General features: G+C 37.5%; 1 protein-coding gene across 3 annotated transcripts in view; it reads right to left on the minus strand.

The window, feature by feature from the left end:
- PDS5B (PDS5 cohesin associated factor B) overlaps positions 1-23,622 on the minus strand; it is a 117,586-nt gene that overhangs the window by 65,924 nt on the left and 28,040 nt on the right. For all 3 annotated transcript variants that reach the window (XM_087758218.1, XM_087758219.1, XM_087758220.1), the window contains exons 4-8: positions 20,677-20,763; positions 20,482-20,579; positions 19,226-19,352; positions 11,870-11,950; positions 9,537-9,677 (exon numbers count right to left, since the gene is read on the minus strand). In XM_087758218.1, the coding sequence (XP_087614344.1) occupies positions 9,537-9,677; positions 11,870-11,950; positions 19,226-19,352; positions 20,482-20,579; positions 20,677-20,763 (534 nt within the window). The remainder of the gene's footprint in view (positions 1-9,536; positions 9,678-11,869; positions 11,951-19,225; positions 19,353-20,481; positions 20,580-20,676; positions 20,764-23,622) is intronic.

The following is a 23,622-nucleotide window of genomic DNA, read 5'->3' on the forward strand; positions in this document are numbered from 1 at the left end:
GAGAGTACACTAAAAATTCAACTACTTAATTACACAGGCAGAAATAAAGAAAAAAGAAAAGAGACATTAAAAAAGCAACTGAAATATCCTTAATGAATTAGCCACAGAAGAAGCTTTCACTGTATTAGCCACTAATACAATTATAAGATAACCCACTCATGTTCCTAGCCCTGTTTGTAGAAACAATGAATATTTGTTATTATGGACCAAGAGTATTTGGTAATTTCTAAATTTGTGCCCAGATGTTGGTCTCCTTGAGACATTTTTATATAAGCTCCTTAAGGTAATAAAAACCAACCTGTACTTCTTATTAAATGAATAAGACTGCTACAGTCTCTCTCCTTAATTCTACTTTAATCTCTACCTCTTTTCTGAGGGAAAAAAAAAATGAGTATCATAAACTCTAAAAAAAAAAAACCAAACTTAATCTTCTCCATTCTATGAGGCATTGTGTACTTGAAGAGTCATGTCCTTCACCTCTTTTCTTAGGTATGATCCAGCACGCTTTATGCTTAATAGTGTTCCATAATGATTTGTCAATAAAAATTGACATTGAACACTGACATTTTCAGTTCCCCAAACATGTTCCCAACACACAGGCAAGCTGCTCTTCTGCCTAGATATTAGGGTCTGTCATTAACAACAGCTGAAGTTGGTCAGATTGTTATCACTACCAAGTCCGAAAGAACAGGCAGCACTGAGGATCTGGGGAGATCTGGGAGTAGAAGTGGACACATGACCTGAAACTTGCCAAAAATTTTAACTACCATATCCAGGGAGAAAGGCAGCTCTACAATAATAAAAGTCAACGTTTTATTGACTTGATTCATTACATCATATTGGCTTAGGAGGATGGTAAAATAAAGACCTAAAACCTGTAATGGTTATTTCGTAAATCCTCTATTTTTCATGAGTTTTTCATTCTCCTGAACATTAAAATGGTATTCACTTTCAGTAATACAAATTTCTAAAATTCAAATATCAAATTCAAATGAAGGAATATCAGTTTCCTTTACAAGTTGACCTACACAACAATGCATTCCTACCTCTGTTCTCTCCTGCACCAATAATGCTTCTGTGTCAATACTAGATCTCTAAACACACCACCTTATAATGCCAAGATCAGACACAACTGACTTACCCTCACAGAAGAGGCTAAGTTAAATGAATTTCAGTGTGCATTCTCCCGCTAATCCCCCAGACTCTTTTCCAAAATTAGGTAAAAAAATAATTAAGTAAGAGGCAACCATGATTGGACACATGTCTCTCAGAGTGTTAAACAACAGTCCTTTTCTGCCACATGAGAACATAGGAGCTTTTTCTTTACAAAAATCTATAAAGGTGTGGTGCGTTGACCCAGGCCAAAAGCCAAACACCCACCCAGCCTCTCGCTCACTCTCCTCTCCTGTACAAAGAGGGGAAGGGGAGAAAACAGAAGGAAAGTAAAAAGACTCGTGGATCAAGACAATGACAGTTTAATAGGTAAAGAAAAAGCTGCATGCACAAGCAGAGCAAAAAGAATTCATTCCCTCCTTCCCATTGGCAGGCAGATGTCTCACCGGTTCCTGGAAAGCAGGGTCTCAGCATGCATAGTGCTTGCTTGGGAAGACAAACACCATGAGCACAAACATATCCCACTTCCTCCTTCTTTCCCTGAGCTTTTATTGCTGAGCATGGGTTCCCTCTCAATCTCCTGCCCTGCCTCAGCCTACTTGTGGTGGGGGGAGAAAGCCTTTACCTGTGCAAGCGTTGTTCAGCAATAGCCAAAACATTAGTGTGCCATCAACACCGTTTTAGCCACAAATATACAGTACCGTACAGGCTGCTACAAAGAAAATTAACTCCATCCCAGCCAGACCCAAAAGGATAACTAGTTTGTCCACTTCTGTTTGGGACCTGACATGGCACAGCACACACCTGACTGCATTTCAATTCTCTTCAAACATACTTAAAAGATTCTTGGGATAGACAGGACAGAAAAAGCAACTGAGGGAATAAAGCACACAAAAGCTGCACATTTCAGAGAATACCAGTTACTGTCAGCAACCTTTCATTCTTTGTCTAATTTGACATGTACAATTCTCACAGCAGTTAAAATTCCCTGGCACCGTGAACAAACTGTATGGTCATTGGTTGTACCAAAATGGCAAGGTGCTTGAACACTAGGTGGCCACATTGTTTAGATCCAAAATAGTAAATATGCACAACAGTGTTACTGAGGCACCTAAGCTCTCTCAGAAGTTCCATACTAACAGTTTCATAACCCCTCCATACACAATCAAAAATTTATTTGATCACTGCCAGGAAAGCACTTGGATTTTTCCCACGCTCAAAGAGACAGTCTAGAACTTCCATAAGACCCTGATCCCATGAAGATAAATCAAGAGGCTTCCTGCCACGAAGAGTGCAAAAGAAGTTCAGGAGATGGAGAGCAAGAGATTTGGATCCTGTCAGGTAATGAGTCAGACACACAGATGCTTGTTCACCTCCTCAAATTCCTGTCAGCCACAGAGACTGAGAACAAGACAGCCCAATCAATTGGAAAGCAGTGGAGATTGCTCAGTGGAGCTCACCTGGTTTTTGGGAGTAAACCACCACCACTTCATTTTCAAAACATATCACAAAATGTTTAGAGGCAAAGAAATAAGATACTACATGAAAATTCTGGTCTATGTACAGAACGTACAACTAGCGGAAAAGCTGCTGATACAAGGAAGAATCAGCTTCGAGAAACAGGATCACTATCAGAGAAACACCCAGCACCCATACTGTGAGACTGAGTACCCTAAGGTCAGGATGAAACTTGTGACCAATCCCTGAAAGAACAAGTTGAGAATACTGAGAGCTTTCAGCGTCCTCCAAGAACAGAAGGTCCTCAAAATTAGAACAATCAAGATCAAGAGCACTTTCCCCACGCTCCCCATACTGCCCCTCACTCTAACTAGAATTTATGGAAGGGAGCATGGCAGCCCTTGCAATCATGAAAGAGGAGTACATCCAACAGAATTCAGAGACTTCAGTCTGTCCTCAGACAGAACTCAGTAGTTCTCATAAGCTCAGGCAGAATGCAAGGTTCACCATAAGCCAAGCACGTTCATGGGAAAAGCCTGCACATGACCTCACACTAAGCAAAGCTACAGTTCTTTGTAAATGATTAGTTGGAGTGGAGTTGGAGTGGTCAATTGGGCATATGAACTGCCCACAATGGGACACTGTTGAAACTTCAACAGCTTCCAACAAATCAGGACTGAGATCCAGTCCTGCAACACTGTGTGAATTTTAAATGATTGCTGAGTTGTCTATCACCACAGCCACAGAATCCTCAAAAAAGACAGCAAAGAGCCCTTCTTAAGCAAGAAGGGGTACGTCCACCAGCATTACTGAAGCACTTATTCCAAGACAGAAGACAGTTTTTCCAATATGGCTACTATAACACCATGCACTGTATTCCATCTACGAATCTTTGCATTAGAAACAATTTGTTCAGCAATCTGACCCAGTGAATTACCAGACCTTGTTTTCTAAGCACTAAGTGGAACTGAAATGCACCATTTACTCCATACAAGAGATGTAGTTTTAAGGTCTCTCTTATGCAGAAATGATCAAGAGGACAGCATCAAAATGGCATACAGATAATCTGCATTGACACCTGATAATGGTGGTTATATCTCTCGCACAAGACAACCAGAGACCATCAACTTAGATGAACCAGACTCAAGAGAGTCCAGAAGACTTGACAGCACAGCATGTCCACAAACAGCACCACACTTCTGCCCTCCCCAAGAGAAATGTGCACCAGTTCTGTAGCATGCCCTTAAAATTCCTAAAAAGTCATCTACATGTCTAGACAATTCAGCCCACTTTTCTCCCTTGTCCAAAAGGCAACAGGTAATCTAAAGATGATCTGTCATCAAAAGACTTACAGAACAACTCTATCCACTCCCACCCAAAGATGTTACTGGCTGATAATGCTTTGTGGTGGTAGCATCAGCCCACTAAGCTCCAGAACTGAATGATGTTAGGATAAGAGCAAGATGGCTGGTGTAACACTTAAGTCTCTGGTACCTACTGTTCCTGGGATAAAGTATAGTGAAAAAACTCCCAGCAGTGCCAAACACAAGCAAATGGAGGAATCCTAGGAGGAATGTGTACACAGAACCAAAGAGGAAGGCAACACAGAAATATTTCTCCATCGGCAGCAATATCGTTTTATATTCAGCTCAGTATTTCAAGTTGCTCCAGAGGACATCATAGTGGTGGTGTACATCTCAGTCTCAGCAATGTTATTACAAATTAATTGATGCAAACGACCATTTTGCTTTGGGTGGAGGAAGCGTAGCTGGAAAGGCTCCCCTCAATGTAAATGGACTCGTCCCACTCACCAAACAATATTCGTCAGTAATCACATGGCTCCAGGACCAGAACATCTGTCTCCTTGATGCATCTCAAGGAAAAAGGAAGGATGGAAGGATGAAAAAACTAAACTATAATTCTCTTTAAGCGCTCAGTAACAGGAAGCAAAATACATATACCATTAGAACATACAGATGGATTTTCTCAAGGATTCAGGGTCTAGAGAACAAGTCTTACGAGAAGCGGCTGAGGGAGCTGGGGTTGTTTAGTCTGGAGAAAAGGAGGCTGAGGGGAGACCTTCTCGCTCTCTACAACTCCCTGAAAGGAGGTTGTAGCGAGGTGGGGTCGATCTCTTCTCCCAAGTAACAAGCGATAGGACGAGAGGATACGGCCTCAAGCTGCGCCAGGGGAAGTTTAGGTTGGACATTAGAAAAAACTTCTTCACTGAAAGGGTAGTCAGGCACTGGACCAGGCTACCCAGGGAAGTGGTTGAGTCTCCATCCCTGGAGGTATTTAAAAGACGGGTAGACGTGGTGCTTGAGGACATGGTTTAGTGGTGGACTTGGCAGTGCTAGGTTAACGGTTGGACTCTAGGATCTTAAGGGTCTTTTCCAACCTTAACAATTCTATGATTCTATGACGATCCTTCGAAGTCTTTAACCAGCGCACTGTGAACCTGCTCATCCCACAGTTGGACAACTTGCCCAGAAGGATGCTGTGAGTGACAGTATCAAAAGCCTTACTAAAATCCAGAAAAACTACATGCACCGCCTTCCTTTAATCCACTAGGCAGGTGACCTTATCATAAAAGGATATCAAATTAGTTAAACAGGACTTTGCTTTTGTGAACCCATGTATACTGTGCCTGATGATTGCATTATTCTTTAAATGCCTTTCAATAGTACCCAGTATAATCTTCTCCATCATTTTTTCCAGGAACTGAGATTAGATGAACAGGTCTGTAGTTTCCTGGGTCTTCCCTCACACCCTTCTTGTGAATTGGAATAACATTGTCTCGCTTCCAGTCAGCGGGGACCTCCCCAGACTCCTAAGACCTTTGGTAAATGATCAAGAGGGGTTCTGCCATAAACGTTCACTAGCTCCCTCAGTACTCTGGGATGAATCCCATCAGGCCCCATGGACTTGCAAACACTCAGCTGATACAGCTGGTCCCCTACAATTTCAGTGTCCACAAATGCAATTCATGGTCTTCCAAGCTCAAGGGACCAGGCAGCCCAAGGTCTGTCAGTATTATTAAAGACTAAGGGAAAAAAAAGCATTGAATGCCTCCACTTTTCCTTCATCCCTATTAGTCAGATGGCCATTTTCAACAAATATCAGTCCAATGTTTTCTTTAGACCTCCTGTTGCTATTAACATACTCAAAAAAGCCCTTCTTGTTATCTGACACAACACTAGCCGGTTTCAAATAACTGAGCTTTGGCCTTTCATGTCCTCTCCCTGCATATACAAACCATAGCTCTGTAATCTTCCTGCAAAGCCTGACCTTGCTTTGAGAGATCATACAATTTCTTTTTCTTCTTGAGCTCCACGAGGAGCTCCCTGTTCAGCCAAGCTGCTCTTCTGCCTCACTTGCTTGACAATATGGAGGCCTAATTCTTATTTCCCAATTTATTTCCTGTGCCCTACTGAGCTGACCTTCATTGTTCTTCAGGCTTTACATGACAGGGCCAGCAAAGAAATTTTAAAATTGTTTAACATCTGTATGAAAGTAACCATTTCTCATTCTCTATTGGCAAAAAGACGTTTTAGATAATGTCAAAAGAATTTAAAAAGAACAGCACTTGGATAAAAATGGCTCAAACTACAGCAAAACATAAGGAAATGTTTTAAGAAATTGATTTATGTCTTTTAAATTAGATTTCATTGAAATGATCAAAAATATCGGGTTTTGTTCATATTCATGCAGAACTTGCTTTAAAAAAAACATATTTTCAGGTGCAAACTTGGCATCAGCTTTAAAGTGAGCCAGAATACTTGGTGTCTTGCTCAGAGGAAGTCTACCATGAGGCTACTCCATCTGGCCAAAATTTTTTTTACTCACTGCTTTTGAAGCCAATTATAAAGAAAATGCATGTTTTCAAAAACAGAGAACAATTACCCAATTTATCTTTGAAAAGCACAGATCATACGTCCACTTCCACGCGTTCAATGCATGCAAGATGAGATCATTCTGACACATCTTCACTCCTCAAAACTGACAACTCAACAGTTGAGACAGCCACAGCTTTCCTTCAACATCATCTGCTTTAAGAGTAATACAAACCTCTTTAGCAGCAAAGCAGCTCTATGAGATCTTGGAATACAGTAACTGTCCCACTACCCCATAAGCATTATTTGAGTATTTGCCCCTAGTATTTGACTTCTTTTGTCACATCCGTATACTAGAGAGCTGTATCACAGTTTCATGGAATAAAAACTAGACGTCCCTGTGAAACTATGCATTTGACCTAAACAGACTCCACAAACTTCTACTTAAATACCTAGTAGAGAGTCCACGGCAAGTGAGCTCAGAAGGCACGACTCAAACTATAGGCATGGAAAAAGACGCAATACTATGTACCAAATCCAGAAAAGTCAAAGTCATCTAGTCAAGCTCTGAATGATATGCAGAACTCACTGAAGTTCGTGGTTATTGTGTCATTAACTTTAATTGACCTTTATTCAAAAAGACGTCTCCCCTCTCCCATATTTCAATATAGACTGGCAAGCAAAACATTAGCTGCCTTCTACCATAAGCACTCTGAGTTTCATTAAAATCACACTCTTCTCAACACACTAACATGCTATTTACCTGGACCTGAATTAAAAACACTTGACACTGACTACTGCTGTTTAGAATAAAGCCACAGCTATTGTTGGAGTGGAAAGTATTTAATCATCACTAGCAGGTCTGCATAAAGAACAAACTTGTGTTGATCTCAGAAAAACCACAGGCTGGCCATATTTCATGAATATTTCAGAACATTCATCTTCAAAATACTCTTTTAACCACAGAAAGGTCTTAGAGACCTCTCAACTAATTTAGAACCATAAAAATGGTTTGGGTTGGAAGGGACCTTTAAAGATTGTCTACTACAACCCTCATGTCATGGGCAGGAACATCTTCCACTAGATCAGGTTGCTCAAAGCCCCATCCAACCTGACTTTGAACACTTCCAATGATGGGGCATCCACAACTTTGCTGGGCAACCTGTTCCAGCGTTTCATGATTTAAACCAGGATTATCCTATTCCAAATATAGTTTTTTTTTTTCTGTAAAAGATGGGTCAAACTACATTTGACAGCCAACAGGACAAAATAGGCATATATTATTCATCCTTATTACTTAAGGCATCAAAAACACACCTGAAGCAACAAGATGATTCAAACAGAAGCTGTACCATGCTCTCTGAATAGCCACAACTGTACTGAGTTACCAGATATCGAGGAATAAGAGCAGTAGGAATGTAACTATCAAAATGTACATGCCTATTGGAAACATTGTTAAACTGGACCTTACAAATGTCAAACACAAAACACCTTGTCCTCAAGGTTTTAGACCACAAGGAGAAAAGTACACTAAGGATCAAGGAAATGAAAAGCAACAATACACACGTTCATCATCTAAAAATAGTATACTAAGCAAAGAAAAGAAATGCAAACATGAAAAAAAAAGAAAAAAACGGGTTGTAAATTCAGAGGTACAAAGAAAACGTGGAAATGCTTAGGGCTGAAATCACCCCGTTGAAGGACGAGACCAGAAGTCCTTTTGCGGGGCCTGGGGGGGATGGGATGGGGGGTGAGGGGGAAAGGTTGACAGTGCTGGGCTATTAAACTTTCTGATTCCAACGGTAAAATAGTATACAGAAAAGAAGTTCATATTGAAATAGTGGAATATGAGAGTCAATGAAGGAGCAGGAAGACAATTCAAGAACCTGCAGTTTTAAATGGACCTAAAGATGGAAAGGTTACTGCAATTATGGCTACAAAAAAAAAAAAAGGATGTGGCAGCAGTTAAGATTAAATCTCTTGAATAACAGCTTCAGCAGTACTGTTTTTATTGGACTGAGAATGATAATTGTTCAGCATCTGTAAGAACAGGAATTAAAGGCTGAAAAAGGTCTACTTTAAGACACAGACAGCAAGCAGTAAATTGAACCCTACTTCTTCCTGAAATGTGAAAGCAAAGCTATAACCATTAAAAACAATTCATTCAACAAATGTAGTGTGCCTGCCTAGCAACATAGTGAAAAAAAATAATAGGCATGAACAAGTCACTATAATAAATATTGCAATGAGAACTGGCCAAAGGTTCTACAAACCTAAAATCTGTCCTCAATAATGCATGCAAATTTAAAAGTTGCCCACTGCACATTAGCCTGCAAGTTTAGTAATAAATCACTTTCAAACTTAGTAATATAAACCTAATCAAATTCCCCACTTCCACAGAAACCTTGTAGAATGACAAACAGAATAAAAGTATTGCAGAATAAAGGGAGCACCGTTATGCTGAATTTCTCCAAGTGATGGAGACACTCTGAAATGGTAGAAAGTAAAAAAAATACCTATTAAAATAGATAGCTAGCACCAGATATCCTTCAGACATAAGAAATAAGCCTGAAAAATCATAAGAGTCATTGTAGCAATGACTAGAAGACATATGTATAGAGTCCAATGCTCTGTTTCCACCTGTCACAGACCTTCTATTTAGACAAAATTGTCAGTACATCAGTTTCCATTAACATGGAGCCCAACTTTTCCCTGCCAAAATTCACTATTCTGAACAGATATACTTTCTCTGCACAGCTGGCAGCAGAAGATACTTTCAACATATTAAAGCCTTTCACAATAAATACTACAGTAAACGAAGGCAAAAAACAGGTCAGATTCTCAAGTCATCAAAAAAATCAAGTTATTGCTTGAAAGACACAAGCCAAAAAAAAACCCAAACAACCAAAACCCAACATATGCGCACATGCACTGTAGGTTAATACATTTGAAGTTAATACTCTTTTTGAGGGCTTTTATGATTTTTTCCTGTAAACAATGCAGAGATGGTACATTTTACATATAAGTACTAGTTTTATATGCTAAATAATTTTATGAACTTGTCAGTAAAAAAATCATATTAATAGTCAAAGCACAGATTTCAAATATATAGAAAGTATAAGAAGTGTTTACCTTAAGTTTGAACTCAAGCTGTGGTAGAACAGAAAGCAAGAGGTGACTGTCAATATTGTATAACTCCAGAATCAAGTCAAACACATGCTCTGACAGGTCACTAATTGACGTTTTACCAAGCATGAGGACCTGATTGAAGAACTGGAAAATAAAACAAGAGTATACATCAATACCAAGAGCATATACACACTCTTCTAAATACTATGCTTGTCTACCACTAAATCTACCTTTTACTCTTACAACATTTATTTCACCACAATTAAACAAAGGGGGGGGCATGCATAGATCAGGACAACTCTGTAGTAGAAATCTTAAAATATCATTGTTTTGAAATCAATATTATGTGTAAAGGAAGGCACATAAAAAGTGATGTTTAGTTTACCACAGCAAGCCTACAAATAATTTAACTTTAGAGGAGTTCCAGTGCATCAGATATTTTTATAATATTACTATAATTAGAGTTATTTCACTATTGAGAACAATCACTTTAAAAGCATTCTAACATTTAGTCAAAACAAGGTTGAAACAACTGGTTAATTACTACACTACACAGTTGACAGGGTAAGGAGTTGTAAGTAAAAGCATAGGAATTAATAACTGACTGTTCCAGAATTTATATTTACAAGCAGCATAATGCAGCTGTAAGGCAATTGTTCCTGGTAAACTTGACAGGTTTGAGGGAAACTTCATACTTACCAGTAAAGAAAATATTTTCTAATATCAAGTATTAATTCCACACTACTTTAAACTATATCCTCTCATAATAGAGGGGTAAGAAGTAAGTAAATAGGAGAATACTACCCCCTACTTGGGGGGGGGGGGGGGGGATGACAAGGGGGGCGTAATTTGGAAAATGTTTCTTCTCTTTGGGTTAAAAGATACACAAGCGTGGCTAAACAAATCATACTATTCCCACCTGCCACTAAGGCAAGAGAATACACTTAACCGGCACTTTAGTTTCCTATTCCCAAACTTGGGACAGATGAACATCACGACCCTCTGTACCTGATGAGGTTAATCATATCAGTAAAGAAACTAAGAACATGAAAACTACCACTTTTCAAGATTATAAAGTGAACCCCCACAAGTGATGCAATAGAAAAAGTCAACAGTTTCTCGTAATAATGACTAGAAAATAACAGATAAGCACATTTCATTAGAAGTTAAAGACTGCACACTGTCTTGCAGAAAAGTTTTCCTTTTCTGGATACAGAGTTGCCTAGAATGTATATATTCCTGGTTAGGCAACTAACTCCTACTGTATCTTTAATATATTTTAAGAAAGAAAGTAACTTTCAAAACAAAGAAACCAGAGAGCATAATATTTCCCACTTGTGGGAAACCAAGAACAGAAGACTGCATGTACATATTTTCCGTAAGAGGAAGATTCTTATTGTACAGACTTCCTTAAAACCCACAAAATGTCACCCAGTTTGTAATCTAACTTTACAAATGAACAACATTAAAAACACGTAGCAATACCTTCCCAAACAGCAGGTTTGACTAACAGGTTTGGAATAAGAGTTTTCACTGAAGATTTATTTTTTTAAATCCTAGAAGGTACCCACTTTCCAAGTACCACAAGTGTTACAAGTCTGAAAGCAACAAAAAACATTGAAAATTTTCTATTGTTTTCAAGCTGTTGAGGTTTTGGATAGCTGCCATGAGACCTGCTAAATCCTTCACTACTTTAAAAAAAAAAAGTAACTTTTTTTTCTATTGTGCAACTTAATTTAGAGCATACTCCTGTCTAATCTTTACTTCCTTTCATCCCTCTTCTCTTGCAATGCCTGTGATGTCCACACTCAACTTGGCTACAACCCTCAATCCACTCACTGCTTTTCTTCCTTACTATCTATTCTTAGATTCTGTTTCCTCCTCTTCTCCTGTGAAAATGGCATTAAAATTCTGCTGTATCTTCACTTCTCCTAGATTCTAAACAGTCTAATCTCCTCACTAGAAAAAGAATTTTGCCACAGGAACAATGTATTTATATATTTTTATCAGAACAATACCTATAAGTACATTTGGTTTTCCAGTGACATTAAGGATTGAGGTGCAAGGTCTCCCAAGACAGCAGAAAGTAAACTATCCATTGTATTTCAGAAATCAAAATTGTTATGGGCTTAGTCGTTTCTATGTGGTAAAGAATTAGACTCAAAGGGACAGGTTACACAGTGCTTCATTAATGTAGCAATACTCTCAAAGAACAATCGAGAATTTGTAAAAGTTATTTTACAGCCCTATTTGACTGTATGAAATTCATTCCTTTTATAATACAGCTCAGTTAAAAAATGTATTGATTTCCATGTTTGTTTGCAGTCTTCACTTACATTAGTAATGTACGGTTCAATTGCTTGCGCTGTCCTCTTTAGTAAAGCCTTTGCCAAATCATAGGCTTGCTTGTTTAAATTCTGGGAGGAAAAAAACAGAAAAAAATTCAAGCACATGCATTAAAAATAAATACGAGAATTTAAAGCTACCACGTACTGGTAAATGTGTTAAAGACATAGCCTGTTCTTTTTATACTTTCAGTTGTAAAGATAACATAGTAAAAACAAACCTAGTCCAAACAGAGCTTTGTAGTCTCCACTGATATTGCTGAGAAAACTCTTTCCTGGCAAATCGGGGCTTACTTTTCAGTTGCCCATCTAAGCCTGACACTCAGTGAAGTCAGTTCCTGCATTTTACTGCTGCTCCTTATCAGCTTCCCCAAAAAACAGGAAAGCGATATAAAGCAACACCAAGGCATTTACAGTCACCACAGAAACAAGGCTCTGAACAGGATTGTGGTAGAAAGTACAATTCTGTCCTTGCATCAAGCAGCCACCTGCGAACCACCATCACAGTCTCCCCATAATACCTCCTGAAGATACTCAGTCTGTTTGACTGAGATAGCAAAGAAAAAACCCTAGAATTTTAGTCTGTGAACAAAAAAGAGTGAAGAATACAAATTAATGAGATTCTAATACAAAAACCAATAAAAAACCACTACCCTGCAACATTCCTATCCCTCCATTTGTCCAATTGCATTATCGCTCTATCATTGTTTCCTTCCTTTCCCAGCCTGCGTTCTCCACCCTCTAGGTGCTATGTCCTTTCTCCAATTTCTATATCACAACTATCTTTTAAAAATTTTCAGAAGAAAATGCAACTCAGCCCTAGTGACACCCACTGCAGACTTGAATAACATAAAAGAATGAAGGAAAAGTCTTCAATACCAAATAGTCTTTAAATAGGTAAAGTCTCTTTAAAAATATAGTTCCCCCAATTTTGATTAGTCTTTGTGATTTAAAAAAACCCAGCATATTCCATTTACAAGACAACAATGTAAAGGGGCAGTCTGTGGTTGTTTTTTCTAAATACATCTCATCCATAAAAGGAAAAAAAACTTCCTTTTAGCACAATGAAAAGCAAACACAAGATGCTTTGCCACACCTGGTTCTTCATAGCTATCTGAATGAAAAAGAGAAGATTTGCAAAGCGATGGAGAGTACTGTCTGTAATTTCAAAAACTGTGTAAAACCATAGGGTTCTAGACAGCAGTGGGAACAGATTAACATTTTCTGTTAATATAAAACAAAAGGAGTCTTTGACTTGCCTACTGATGAAATTAAGTTAGGTGACTGAAGTCAAAAGTCTATGAAGATTCATGCCTGAAGTATCTGTTTTACTCAGAGGGCTACTACAAGAAGACAAATAAAAATCCCAATTCTGGCAAGACAGTCGAATGCTTGCATAAGATGCTAATATCCTTGTAATTTCCTCTTCCCTTATCTAATCAAGATACAAGGGTCAACATTGGCAGTCTTTTTACAAAATTGTACAGCTGTTTCATGTCCCAGAGAAGAGAAGGTTTGGCATGCTAGATTGCTCTTTATGGTTAATATTAAAAAAAAAAACAACCACAAAAAAACCCCCAACAAACATACAACCCAAAGACAAAAACAAAACAAAAAACAACCCCCAACCACCATTTCCACCTGTATCTCTTGTTTTCTGTTATTTAGCTAGAGTTGTGACTGTTCAGGAAGTAATAGGCACAAATAACTGTAATAAGGATTGTACGTCACTTGCAATTCTTGCTCTGATCCTTCTTGACTTCCACAGTTCACCTCTACCAAAACAAAGAAAACAGCTTTCACCTGGGTAAGAGTGAACTCCAGATCATGAGCAAGATCTGATTTACGTATAAAACAAGTCTGAACAGCACAGCAGAGTTCCAACAGGTGGATCTGTTTTGATTCACATCAATTACAGTTTCAGTTTGTATCTTTCACACAGCAGTTAATTTTAAAAAAGCTGCTGTAATTCATCTACACAACTAGTAATAACTAAAGTTGAAAAAACTAAACATAAATTCTTACACAGTCTTAGGAAAGGAAGTCTGAAAGAACAGAGATCTTTCATAATTAAGCCACTGAAGGCCAGACAAAAGATCTCCCAACACCTTAATGTTTGCCGAGATAAATGCTAGAAGTAGCTATTTGCAACCCTGAGTAATGTATTCATATTACACTTCATTCTACCTAAAAAAGCTGTAAAGAGAAGAAATAGTCTAGATCACAACTGGCTAAGGAAAGTTAACTATTTTTTTCATGCCTTATGCACTTGATTTAATTGTGCCAATACCCAGGGCCCTCAAACATCCAGAGGCTGAACTTTCTGAAAATAACAATGCCAAAGAAATCTTAAAAGCACACGAGAAAGTTTTCTTCTCCCTTTTCCAGCTTCAGGATAAAAGCAGAAACAAGAAAAAGTGACACTGCCTTAGTTGAAATGAAAATAGGAGCAACCCAGGCCATTACCAAATAGGCTCAAAGATCTTTTATAAAATGTCAGACCTATCTTTCTGACTAATTTAGCAGCCACAAAGATACTTTAAACTTTGCCTGAAGGAGAAATTTTATAAGATTAAGACCTAATTTAACAAATTTCTTCTCCGTGTTTATCTCACTCTTCTATCATTATCCTCTCTTCAATCTTTCTATACATTCAGAAAAAAAATTGACATGTATTTCAAGATCTTTTCATGATTTAAGAAGGCCCTCACTGATAGCGACAATCATCTTAATCAGGATGCCTCTAAGAGCATGTAAGCACCCAGTACGGATAAGCTTTCGAGAGTCCTGAATTGGTTAGAAACTAAGCCATCAGCTGGCAACACTGTTTAAAGTAATCATTAGTAAGTACTACGTTTTGAAGGAAAAAGCAGAAATAAGTATTGACTGATAAGGACAAACCAAAGAAGAACTCATGAAAAGGCAGAACACATCTTCTGCTAGATAACTGAGAAGTTACATTTAACATCTAAAATAGACTTATATGATGCTGCAAACAGACCTTTTCACCAAAAAAAACTCCTTTTTTTTTTTTTCCACAAAAGAATGTTAATAAACAGAGGAGAGCTTTTTTTTTTTTTAATGCTTAGAATGCCTTCAGCAATAATATTTGAAGACAGACCATCTTTGTCAACCTAAGTGCACTCCTTTGTCTCAATTCCTACGACAAGTTTTGTGTATATATGGCCAGCATTTCACGCTTTTTATGCTTCTGGAAGACATTAGGAGTTTTGCCAACTCATTTTTCATACCTGCTTTTCTCTAGAATGTTTGACAAACTTCTACTGAAGACACAAGAAGTAGTAGCAACCTCTCTGACAGCATGGCACAGACATTTTTGTGTATACAGAGACAATGCTCTGCAGGACAGTTTGCCACAGAGCCAAAAATCATTTGTACTGGTACAACGGGGTTAGCAATGATGGAAACGCATACCCACTGATTTTTTTCAGTTTCTTTTTCCAGTTGCCTCTCAATGTCCAATTTAACACAGCTCAAAGAAATTAAGAGTGAAGTAATTTGTACTCATCCTTTAAAAGAGAAAAAAAACCAAAACAAAACAAAAAACAAATGCACGTCCCTTATTTTTTTTTCTTCAAAAAGGATGACTAGCTAGCATCAATCCAGTCCTTAATTGTATAAATTTAGAAGTAAAATGAAATGTTAAGTCTGTATCTAGAGCAAATATTCTTAAAAAACATACATTTTAACATGCTGTTTTCTTGGAATTTTAAGAGTCTTCAATTTTATTCTTACTATCAATGGCATAGCAGCAGAATTTGTATCCAACAGCACTTGACAAAACAGTTTCAACAGACTCTCCAGTTCTGCTGGGGGAGGGAAACAGGTTTTTAAGGATGGCTGACAAAGAAAAAACTCCAGCTGAAGTGTTGCCAAGATAGATAACACTAATTATTAAGCAAATTCCTAGTAGAGACAGTTAGGAATTTAATTGTCAATATCACTTTTTTTGAAAAGATAAGCATGTAAAGCATGTGGGATGTGCAATGTGGGATTCCCTGTTGTACTCCTGAGGCTGAAAATGGAACACTCTGGCAAACACTCAAGGAAATAAAGTACAATTTGCCTTCTAACACACAAAATTGTTTACAGGTGCTGCCATAAAGGCTTTATAATCTAAAAAGACAATTAAAAGGGAAAGGAAAACTATTAATTTTTCTTGCCTTTTCATATTGACTACCTCTCCCCTGCTTCTGGTCATTTTGGGGTTTAGTTCACTATTTATTTCATTCCCTTTTTAATATAATCCCATCAAAAGAATTTCAGTGGAGTACATAGAAAAGAAGGAGAAACCACAAAAGGAAAAAAATAATTAAACATCAAAGAAATTAAGAGTTGAGCACATGGTCAGACAAGTTAAGTTTACTGTTTTATTGAATTATCTGATACCTGCTGTACTACTCAAGCAAGCCTGTGCATATGCTAACATACCTGTTTTGTGATATTAGCATCAACCACTTTCATTCAGGTTTACATCAATATGGCTTTTATTCTAGCTAAGTGAGATGGATGACAAACTCAAGTGAGCTAGAGCAGCTTAGACTACTGCAGTGACTACTAATTATGGTAGATGGACATTTGATAGTACGTCATGTCCCCAGTATATGCTCCTTATGCCTGAGTTTTTGCAGTTGTCTTGCAAGCAGCATTGCTTATTAGACTTACTACTTGGGACAACGGACCATATCTGGCATTTCTCTTTGGAAAAAATACTGACCTTCATTTTAAGAGGTAACAGCATTGAGGTAACAGCATTGAATTAGCCTTTGGTAAATTTTTCAAGTAGTTACTACAACTCTTAAAAATATTCATGTAATTTTTGCATTGATCTGTCTGATGTTGAATTTCAGCCATTGCACACAGATGCTAAGGTCCATAGCATCCCGGATCCAAAACTAAAGGAGCTGTTCCCAATACACACTTACATACTGCTCCTTTGATAAATTATACAGATTAAGCTCCTCAAGTCTCCAACCTAGTGTTACCCAATACAACTGTTTCTACACCAGAAGTCATACTGGCTCTATCACTATTTTCCAGAATACAGTCATTCAATTCACAAGGGCACTCCACATGCCCTCACATGCACAACATTCCTTGTGTTTGTATTAAAAATACACCACTTGCCTGTGTCACTTGCTACAAACATAGTTATTGGTATCTACAACAATCTCAATCTGATCATTTTCAAATATGAGTTGGAAAAAATCTATGCTCCTTCTACTCAATCAAAAATATTCTTTTGGTGCCCAGGGAATCTCACTAGATAACGATTCCCTACTCGCCATTACATCAGGACTTGCCTTTATTTCATTTTTAGTGGCCAGTCTGACTTTTCAATTTCCCTTTTCCACAGCACGCACAGCTAGGTCAGCCAAGACATAGTTGTTCTTTATGGTAGACCTTATCCTTAATCCCCTTGTAGTTTTGTGCTCAATGGACATGAGTAGAAACATTCTCACTCTGAATTCATTGCACTTTTCCAACATGACATTACTAGCCACAGCAAGTGGTTAGATAACTATGTAAGCTCCAAAATTTTAAATAAACACTGTATGAAGATATTGAGATGAAACAGAAAAATATTAGAAGCTTCTTTCCACTAGTATGAAAAAGGTTAAAAAAATTAAAACAAAAGTAAAAGTACTCAGAATATGGTCTAAAGTTATGAAACTTTCAGTTAGAAAGCAAGCTATAAACTAGCATCGTATCCAAAGAGCCAGTTTGATTAAAAGAGAAGCTGAAGAAAAATGCAAAACTACAAATACCTTATCCTATTAAAATGTTCAGTCAGTAACTTTAAATCCACAATAAAACAGAATTGTTTCAATGCTATAGCCGATCTAACAGGATGCAAATTCTTCAACTCCAAATCAGTTTATTAAACATGACTCAAAAACAGTACAGTCAAATTAAGTTCAACACAGGTGACACAATGAAACAAGAGATGCTTAACAACTGAGAAAATACACACTAAAGTATTTTGCATAGTCTTGCTTTTGTTTCTTGTATTCCAAGGCTTTACTTCATAAATCTGAGTTTTAGCCGCACAAACTTCAGTGTGATCCTGGCATAAACGTACTAGACTCCTTGAAGGACAGGGCTGAAACATTCCCAGTGAAAAAAAAAAGTGACTGGCCTATCCGAAGCATTTAGTCTTTCATTGTCAATAGAAAAATAACTTATGTGCCATTTATTTCCTGAAATTGATGGCTTCTGGTAAGGCACACTATGTTGCACTACTTGCTATATTCTTCAGAGAGCACCTTATGAAAAGTCTACTCAGTTTCTTCAGGTACACCACCTTTTTTGGGGGTTTTGTTGTTGTGGGTTTTTTGGGGGTGTTTTTTGTTTTTGGTTGGTTGGTTGGGGTTTTTTTGAAACAAAGGGCATTCCGAAGCTGAAAAAAATCTCCCAGTTAATACCCACTTACCCTTACTGTATTTTCTAAAAAGTATGTTAGCCTTTTCCTGTACACACTTAAAAAAAAAAAAAGCTGTCAGATGACAGCCAGAACTGTCTAAAATCCAGATAACTACACACTTCCTAGATAATTTCCCAGATTTTTTTTTTTGTCATACACAACTTATACGTCATGTTCTACACTGTAGCCCAAGAGTTCCAGTAGGACCCAGCTAGTTTTCTGAACAAAGAAGTCAGGCTTCCTTTCTTTTTAAATATTTAAGTGTCACAACACATGCAAAGTTTGAAGTTTTTCTTCAGTTCAACTGTAGGATACTGGGGTTCTTTTGACAAAATGTTATTCATTCAGGAAAGACAGCCATCACTTGGGCTCTTCAGGCACCACTATTTCTGAACAGTTAGTTCCACGGCTGCATCAAAAACATACCAACGTGCTTTCAATAACACCCAGTCAACAGTTCTGAAATACACCAGAGCCAACTACAAATCAGCAGTCGTAACTTCTTCCCTCCCACTTAGGGCAGCACATTAGTTTGAACTGTTGATACAGCATTACACTAATTAAAACCTTTCCAAAGGATATACCTGTCTTTTATATTAAGTTCTACTGGTATTAACCGTATATAAAAAAACCTGTGTACAAATTCATATGATATTAAAGCTTTTAGATTACTATGATCACTGATACTTTGGTTTATGGCAAGTGAATCAAAACAATGAAACGCTATTGAATTTTCCAGCTCTCAAATGATTTGTTTGCTAAAAAACAAACAAAAAAAAAATCCAAGTAATAGGAACACAGTTGCTACAGGTATTCTCACAATGAAATCTAAATATCTGAATACATACATACATCCAACAAATCACAACTACAAAACAAATTAAGCCACTATTAAGTCTTACCTTATGTGCTGGCACTAGATTAACTAACACTGTATCCAAAAGTTCCTGCGACACAGTATCTCCCTCACAAATGATAGAGCTCATTAGATCAACCATGTGCATGTGTACTTTTTGGTTATGACCGTTGCTGAAATTAAAAACAAGAATTCTTAGTGTACTGTTCATATAAAGTACAACTTCCATTCCAAGTACTCCCTATAGTGATGCCAAACAACAAAGAATATAATAGTCAAATCACAGGTTTTCTTAGAAGTCAAAATACTTAAGTTTCTCTGCTGCATATACCACTTTTCAAAATGTTCTTGAATCTCATGCCCTCTTCATTTACTATTGTAGTAAAAGAGTAAGAGGACTCTATCTGCCCCTACCATGAAAAGACAGTGTATTAGAACATCCCTCCCTTCTACCCAATGCTGGTGAGACTTCATCTGGAGTCCTGCATCCAGTTCTGGGCTTCCCAGCACAAGGGAGACATGGACATCCTGGAGTCGGTCCAGCAAAGGGCCACAAAGATGATTAAGGGACTGGAGCAGCTCTTTTTTTTTTTTAGCCTCGAGAAGAGATGGCTTAGGGAGGAACTTATCATTATGTTTAAATACCTGGTGTTGGGAGTAAAGAAGACAGAGCCAGACTCTCAGACTCTTCTCAGTGCTGTCCAGTGACAGGACAAGAGGCGAGGGGCACAAGGTGAAATACAGGACATACCGTTTAAATGTAAGAAAGAGAAACTTTTTAAATATCAGAGTGATTGAGCACTAGAACAGGTTGCCCAGAGAGGCCATGGAGTCTCCAACCTTGGAGATGCTCAAAACCCAACTGGCTACAGTCCTGGGCAATCTGCTCTAGCTGACACTGATTTGAGCAAGGGGCGCAGACTAGATGATCTCTAGCAGTACCTTCCAGCGTCCACTATTTTCTGACTCATGTTTTTTTATAGCAACAATCCTCCAAATTCCTTAGAATTGCATATTGCACCATTCACTTTCAATTTCAAGAACAAAATAAAATAAATGCAGTAAAAGACAATCAATAAGTAAGTTTCCTGGAAAAAGAGATGACTTGCAGTGTGTTTTGTTTAATTACAACAGGCAAAACTGACAGCGTGTTATATTTATACTGCTACCTTTAGTTAAACTGAATTACAAAACTAAGCTCGTTAATGCTGAAAGTCACACAACAGACTGAACACCTAGCTTAGAAACATCTGACCTGAACCACGCAATAATATATTATAATTGGGGGGTGACAATACTTACTTTATTACTGAAAACAGTGTTCTGTACAACTGTGTAAAAATCTCATTGCTGTCTTCTAATTCAAAGCATATGTTATAAGACTTGACCCAAGCAATGTTCTGTGTTGGACAGGAAAAAAATAAAAGGAGTAGTTAATCCAAGATTAAATTGAAAAATTACATTTATCAGTTATATGAAATAAGTTACGAAGCTTACCTCAAGCAAATAAAAATATCGATTAAACTGGGGGCTTTTTGTATCTTCTAAACCCTTGAGTTGCCTTGTTATGAACATAAATATATCCTGAAAAGAAAAAAGTGATAGTTATTTAATCAATTGCAATGAGACTTTCAAAATTAAAATAATTACCTTTTTAAATTACTAGTATTATTCATCACTACAAAATATGCAGCAATGACAGACAATTTCACTATCCAAAAGAAGAGCTACAAAACACCACAGAGAACATCAAGGAGTAATTTGAAAATGCTTCATGTTTCTTTAAAGGGTTGAGAAAGTAACCTTTTCTGAGGAAGCAAGAAGTTTTTCTTTTCCAAAGAAAAACACTCAACTTGACAAATCGAGCTACAACTGGCTGACATGCTGTAGAAGTGTAAATATCATGCAGAAGGACAATGAATTTTACATTTTTACTTTATACTGCAATAGGTTTCGGCAGCAGAAGGGGAACAAAGCAGCGGGCAACTGCAGCTTTCCTAAGAGTATTAGAATAGGATCACACTGTACTGTTTGTGCATTTCTCAAGCATCATGCTACTGATGCAAATCACGTCTCTTGCAAAAACCAATAAACCAAGTTTCTCCTGCTTCCTTTATCAACTTTCAGCACAAGAAGACTTCTTCAGAAAAGTCTCACACAGAATAAATTCAAGCAGGTTATAAGGATCAGTCAATTATGAACAGAATGGAAACACATGGGAAAGTGTCTTTTTAAAATGCTTTTCACATTCAGATAATTAACAGCTGGAAATTCATAACTACTATATTAAATCAAAAGGTTCAGAAGTACATATCACTAGAGACAATGTTCACAACTCAAAAACTCAAATATCTATAATATTTTATCTAACAACCAAGGTATGAATCAAATAAATTCCAAAAAGGTATGAAGTTGCTACAATAAATACAAGAAAGCCTTACAGTTAACCCTGAAAAAAACTATCCTAGAAATAGTCTAGAAAGCTTTTCTATAAGATTATCAAAGAACCATTTCCACTCAACACCCAAGAACGATGAGATGGACAAAAGACGAGAATGGAGTTCCTTCTTTCTAAGGCTACAACCACAAAATCCAGCCTTAATCATTAAACTGAGCACTTACTGCGGTTCTAGGTAAAAACTATAGTTAGATTACACGACACCATCATCTCTTGGCAAAAAGCACAGCAAGCACGTTGTTCAGAGATACGGCTACATTAATGTTTGAATTTGGATCAAGATTGTGCTTCTGAAGTTTCAAGTAAGGATGATCAGAAGAATCACTGTTTGATTCACACTTCAGATCAGTTACAGAGCACACAAACTAGGCTCTTTAGTTGAAATTAAACAGGATGACACAGTTCAAAGGACACGCCTAACGGACTCCAACCATTAAAGAGCATTCAGTCCACAAACAAAAGCCAGTCTGAAGAATCCCCCCTTAAAAACTAGTGCCTAGACCACTAGCAGGCCAGCAGCCCACCCAAAAGGAGTTCCATCATCTGAAAAACTGGTACACCGGAAGGTGCTGTGAAGTTTAGAAGACATAAAAACTGAGTCTCAGTAAAGGATAAGATTCAATTAAAGAAGAAAGTGAGCAACTGAGAGAACGACCAATGCCAAATATAAAAACTATTTCATCTTAGAACTCATGGCCTATGTATGATTATTCTGTTAAACTTGTACAGATGAACCTCAATCAGTGCAAAAATGGATTGTGTTCATTTTGCAAAGTATCTTTATTTTTTTATCCTGCAGCTCAGTACGAACACTTATTTACTGAACATGATTCATAGACCCTATTGAGACCAAAACTAGTTTTCCAAATTTTTATCAAGTACACATCACTGTGTTGTATATGAATACACATATTAATGAATAGCATACATGTACAATACGCCTAGCATCTGAATGCTTCCCAAATAATAATGGCATCATTTGAAAGAGTAATAATTTACTCCTATTTATTTTTTCCTCTTCCTGTTATAAAGGAAGCAAGACAGACTAAACTCAAAAGCACTCACTAATTTTTAATATGTAGTGTAATACAACCCCAAAATTTTCTCTTCTGTGAGCATACAGAATATACTATCTGAACATGCATTTATAAACACAAAACACAGGATAAAATAAACTTTGGCTGCAGCTAAGAAATTGCAACATTATCACAAATTGGACAATATGGTTTCACATCAGACTTCATAAAGCAAGTCTACATTAGAACGCAGACTCTAAAACCAAAATTGCTTATACTTCAACTTTAGGAAGAACATTGAATGTTTTTTGTGGATTGCTGTCTTGATACCAATTAACCACATAATAGCTTCAGTAAGCATCAGAGCCATGGCTCTCAGCACAGAACATATCCGGATAGTTCAAATTCTGCTACCACATACACCCTTAAACATCTCCATTTCAACGGAGTCAGGCAGACAGCCCATTTGTCCAAGTAGTTTTCTTTGATACATACCAGTGATTATAACACCTCCCCCCTAGAAAATTAGATTTGGGCTCTAGGGTTCCCCCAAACTGAGGAGGACTTAAGTCAGAAGTTTCCACATCCCAGAAGAGCAATCCTGCTCCAGTTCTGCTTTTAGCCTATTCGTGGCTTTTTCTATCCCTGTTATCAAAGCTCTTTCAACACTTGGTGAGGAATGCAAGACTTATACTGAGGACACACAAAAGAGAGGGAAACCTCAAATTCTGATCCCTCCTCTCAGTATCTCACTTGCACAATGCGGAAATTAGAGAGCCAAAGAGTCTGAAGCAAGGGCAAAAACTTAAGTTTTCCCCTCTCAAGAAATTACCCTTTTCAGCACTTCCCTCTGCCATCTTCGACTTTGGTGCTAAACATACTAGAAGAGACTCAAAGCTGCAGTATGGATATGATACTAAATGATACTAAATACTGGGTAAAAATAGTGCCAAGATATAACCCAAGAGG

This window comes from Nipponia nippon, unplaced genomic scaffold (assembly GCF_047370975.1).
Source record: "Nipponia nippon isolate SJK-2023a ecotype South Korea unplaced genomic scaffold, ASM4737097v1 scaffold_2, whole genome shotgun sequence".
Taxonomy (NCBI): domain Eukaryota; kingdom Metazoa; phylum Chordata; class Aves; order Pelecaniformes; family Threskiornithidae; genus Nipponia; species Nipponia nippon.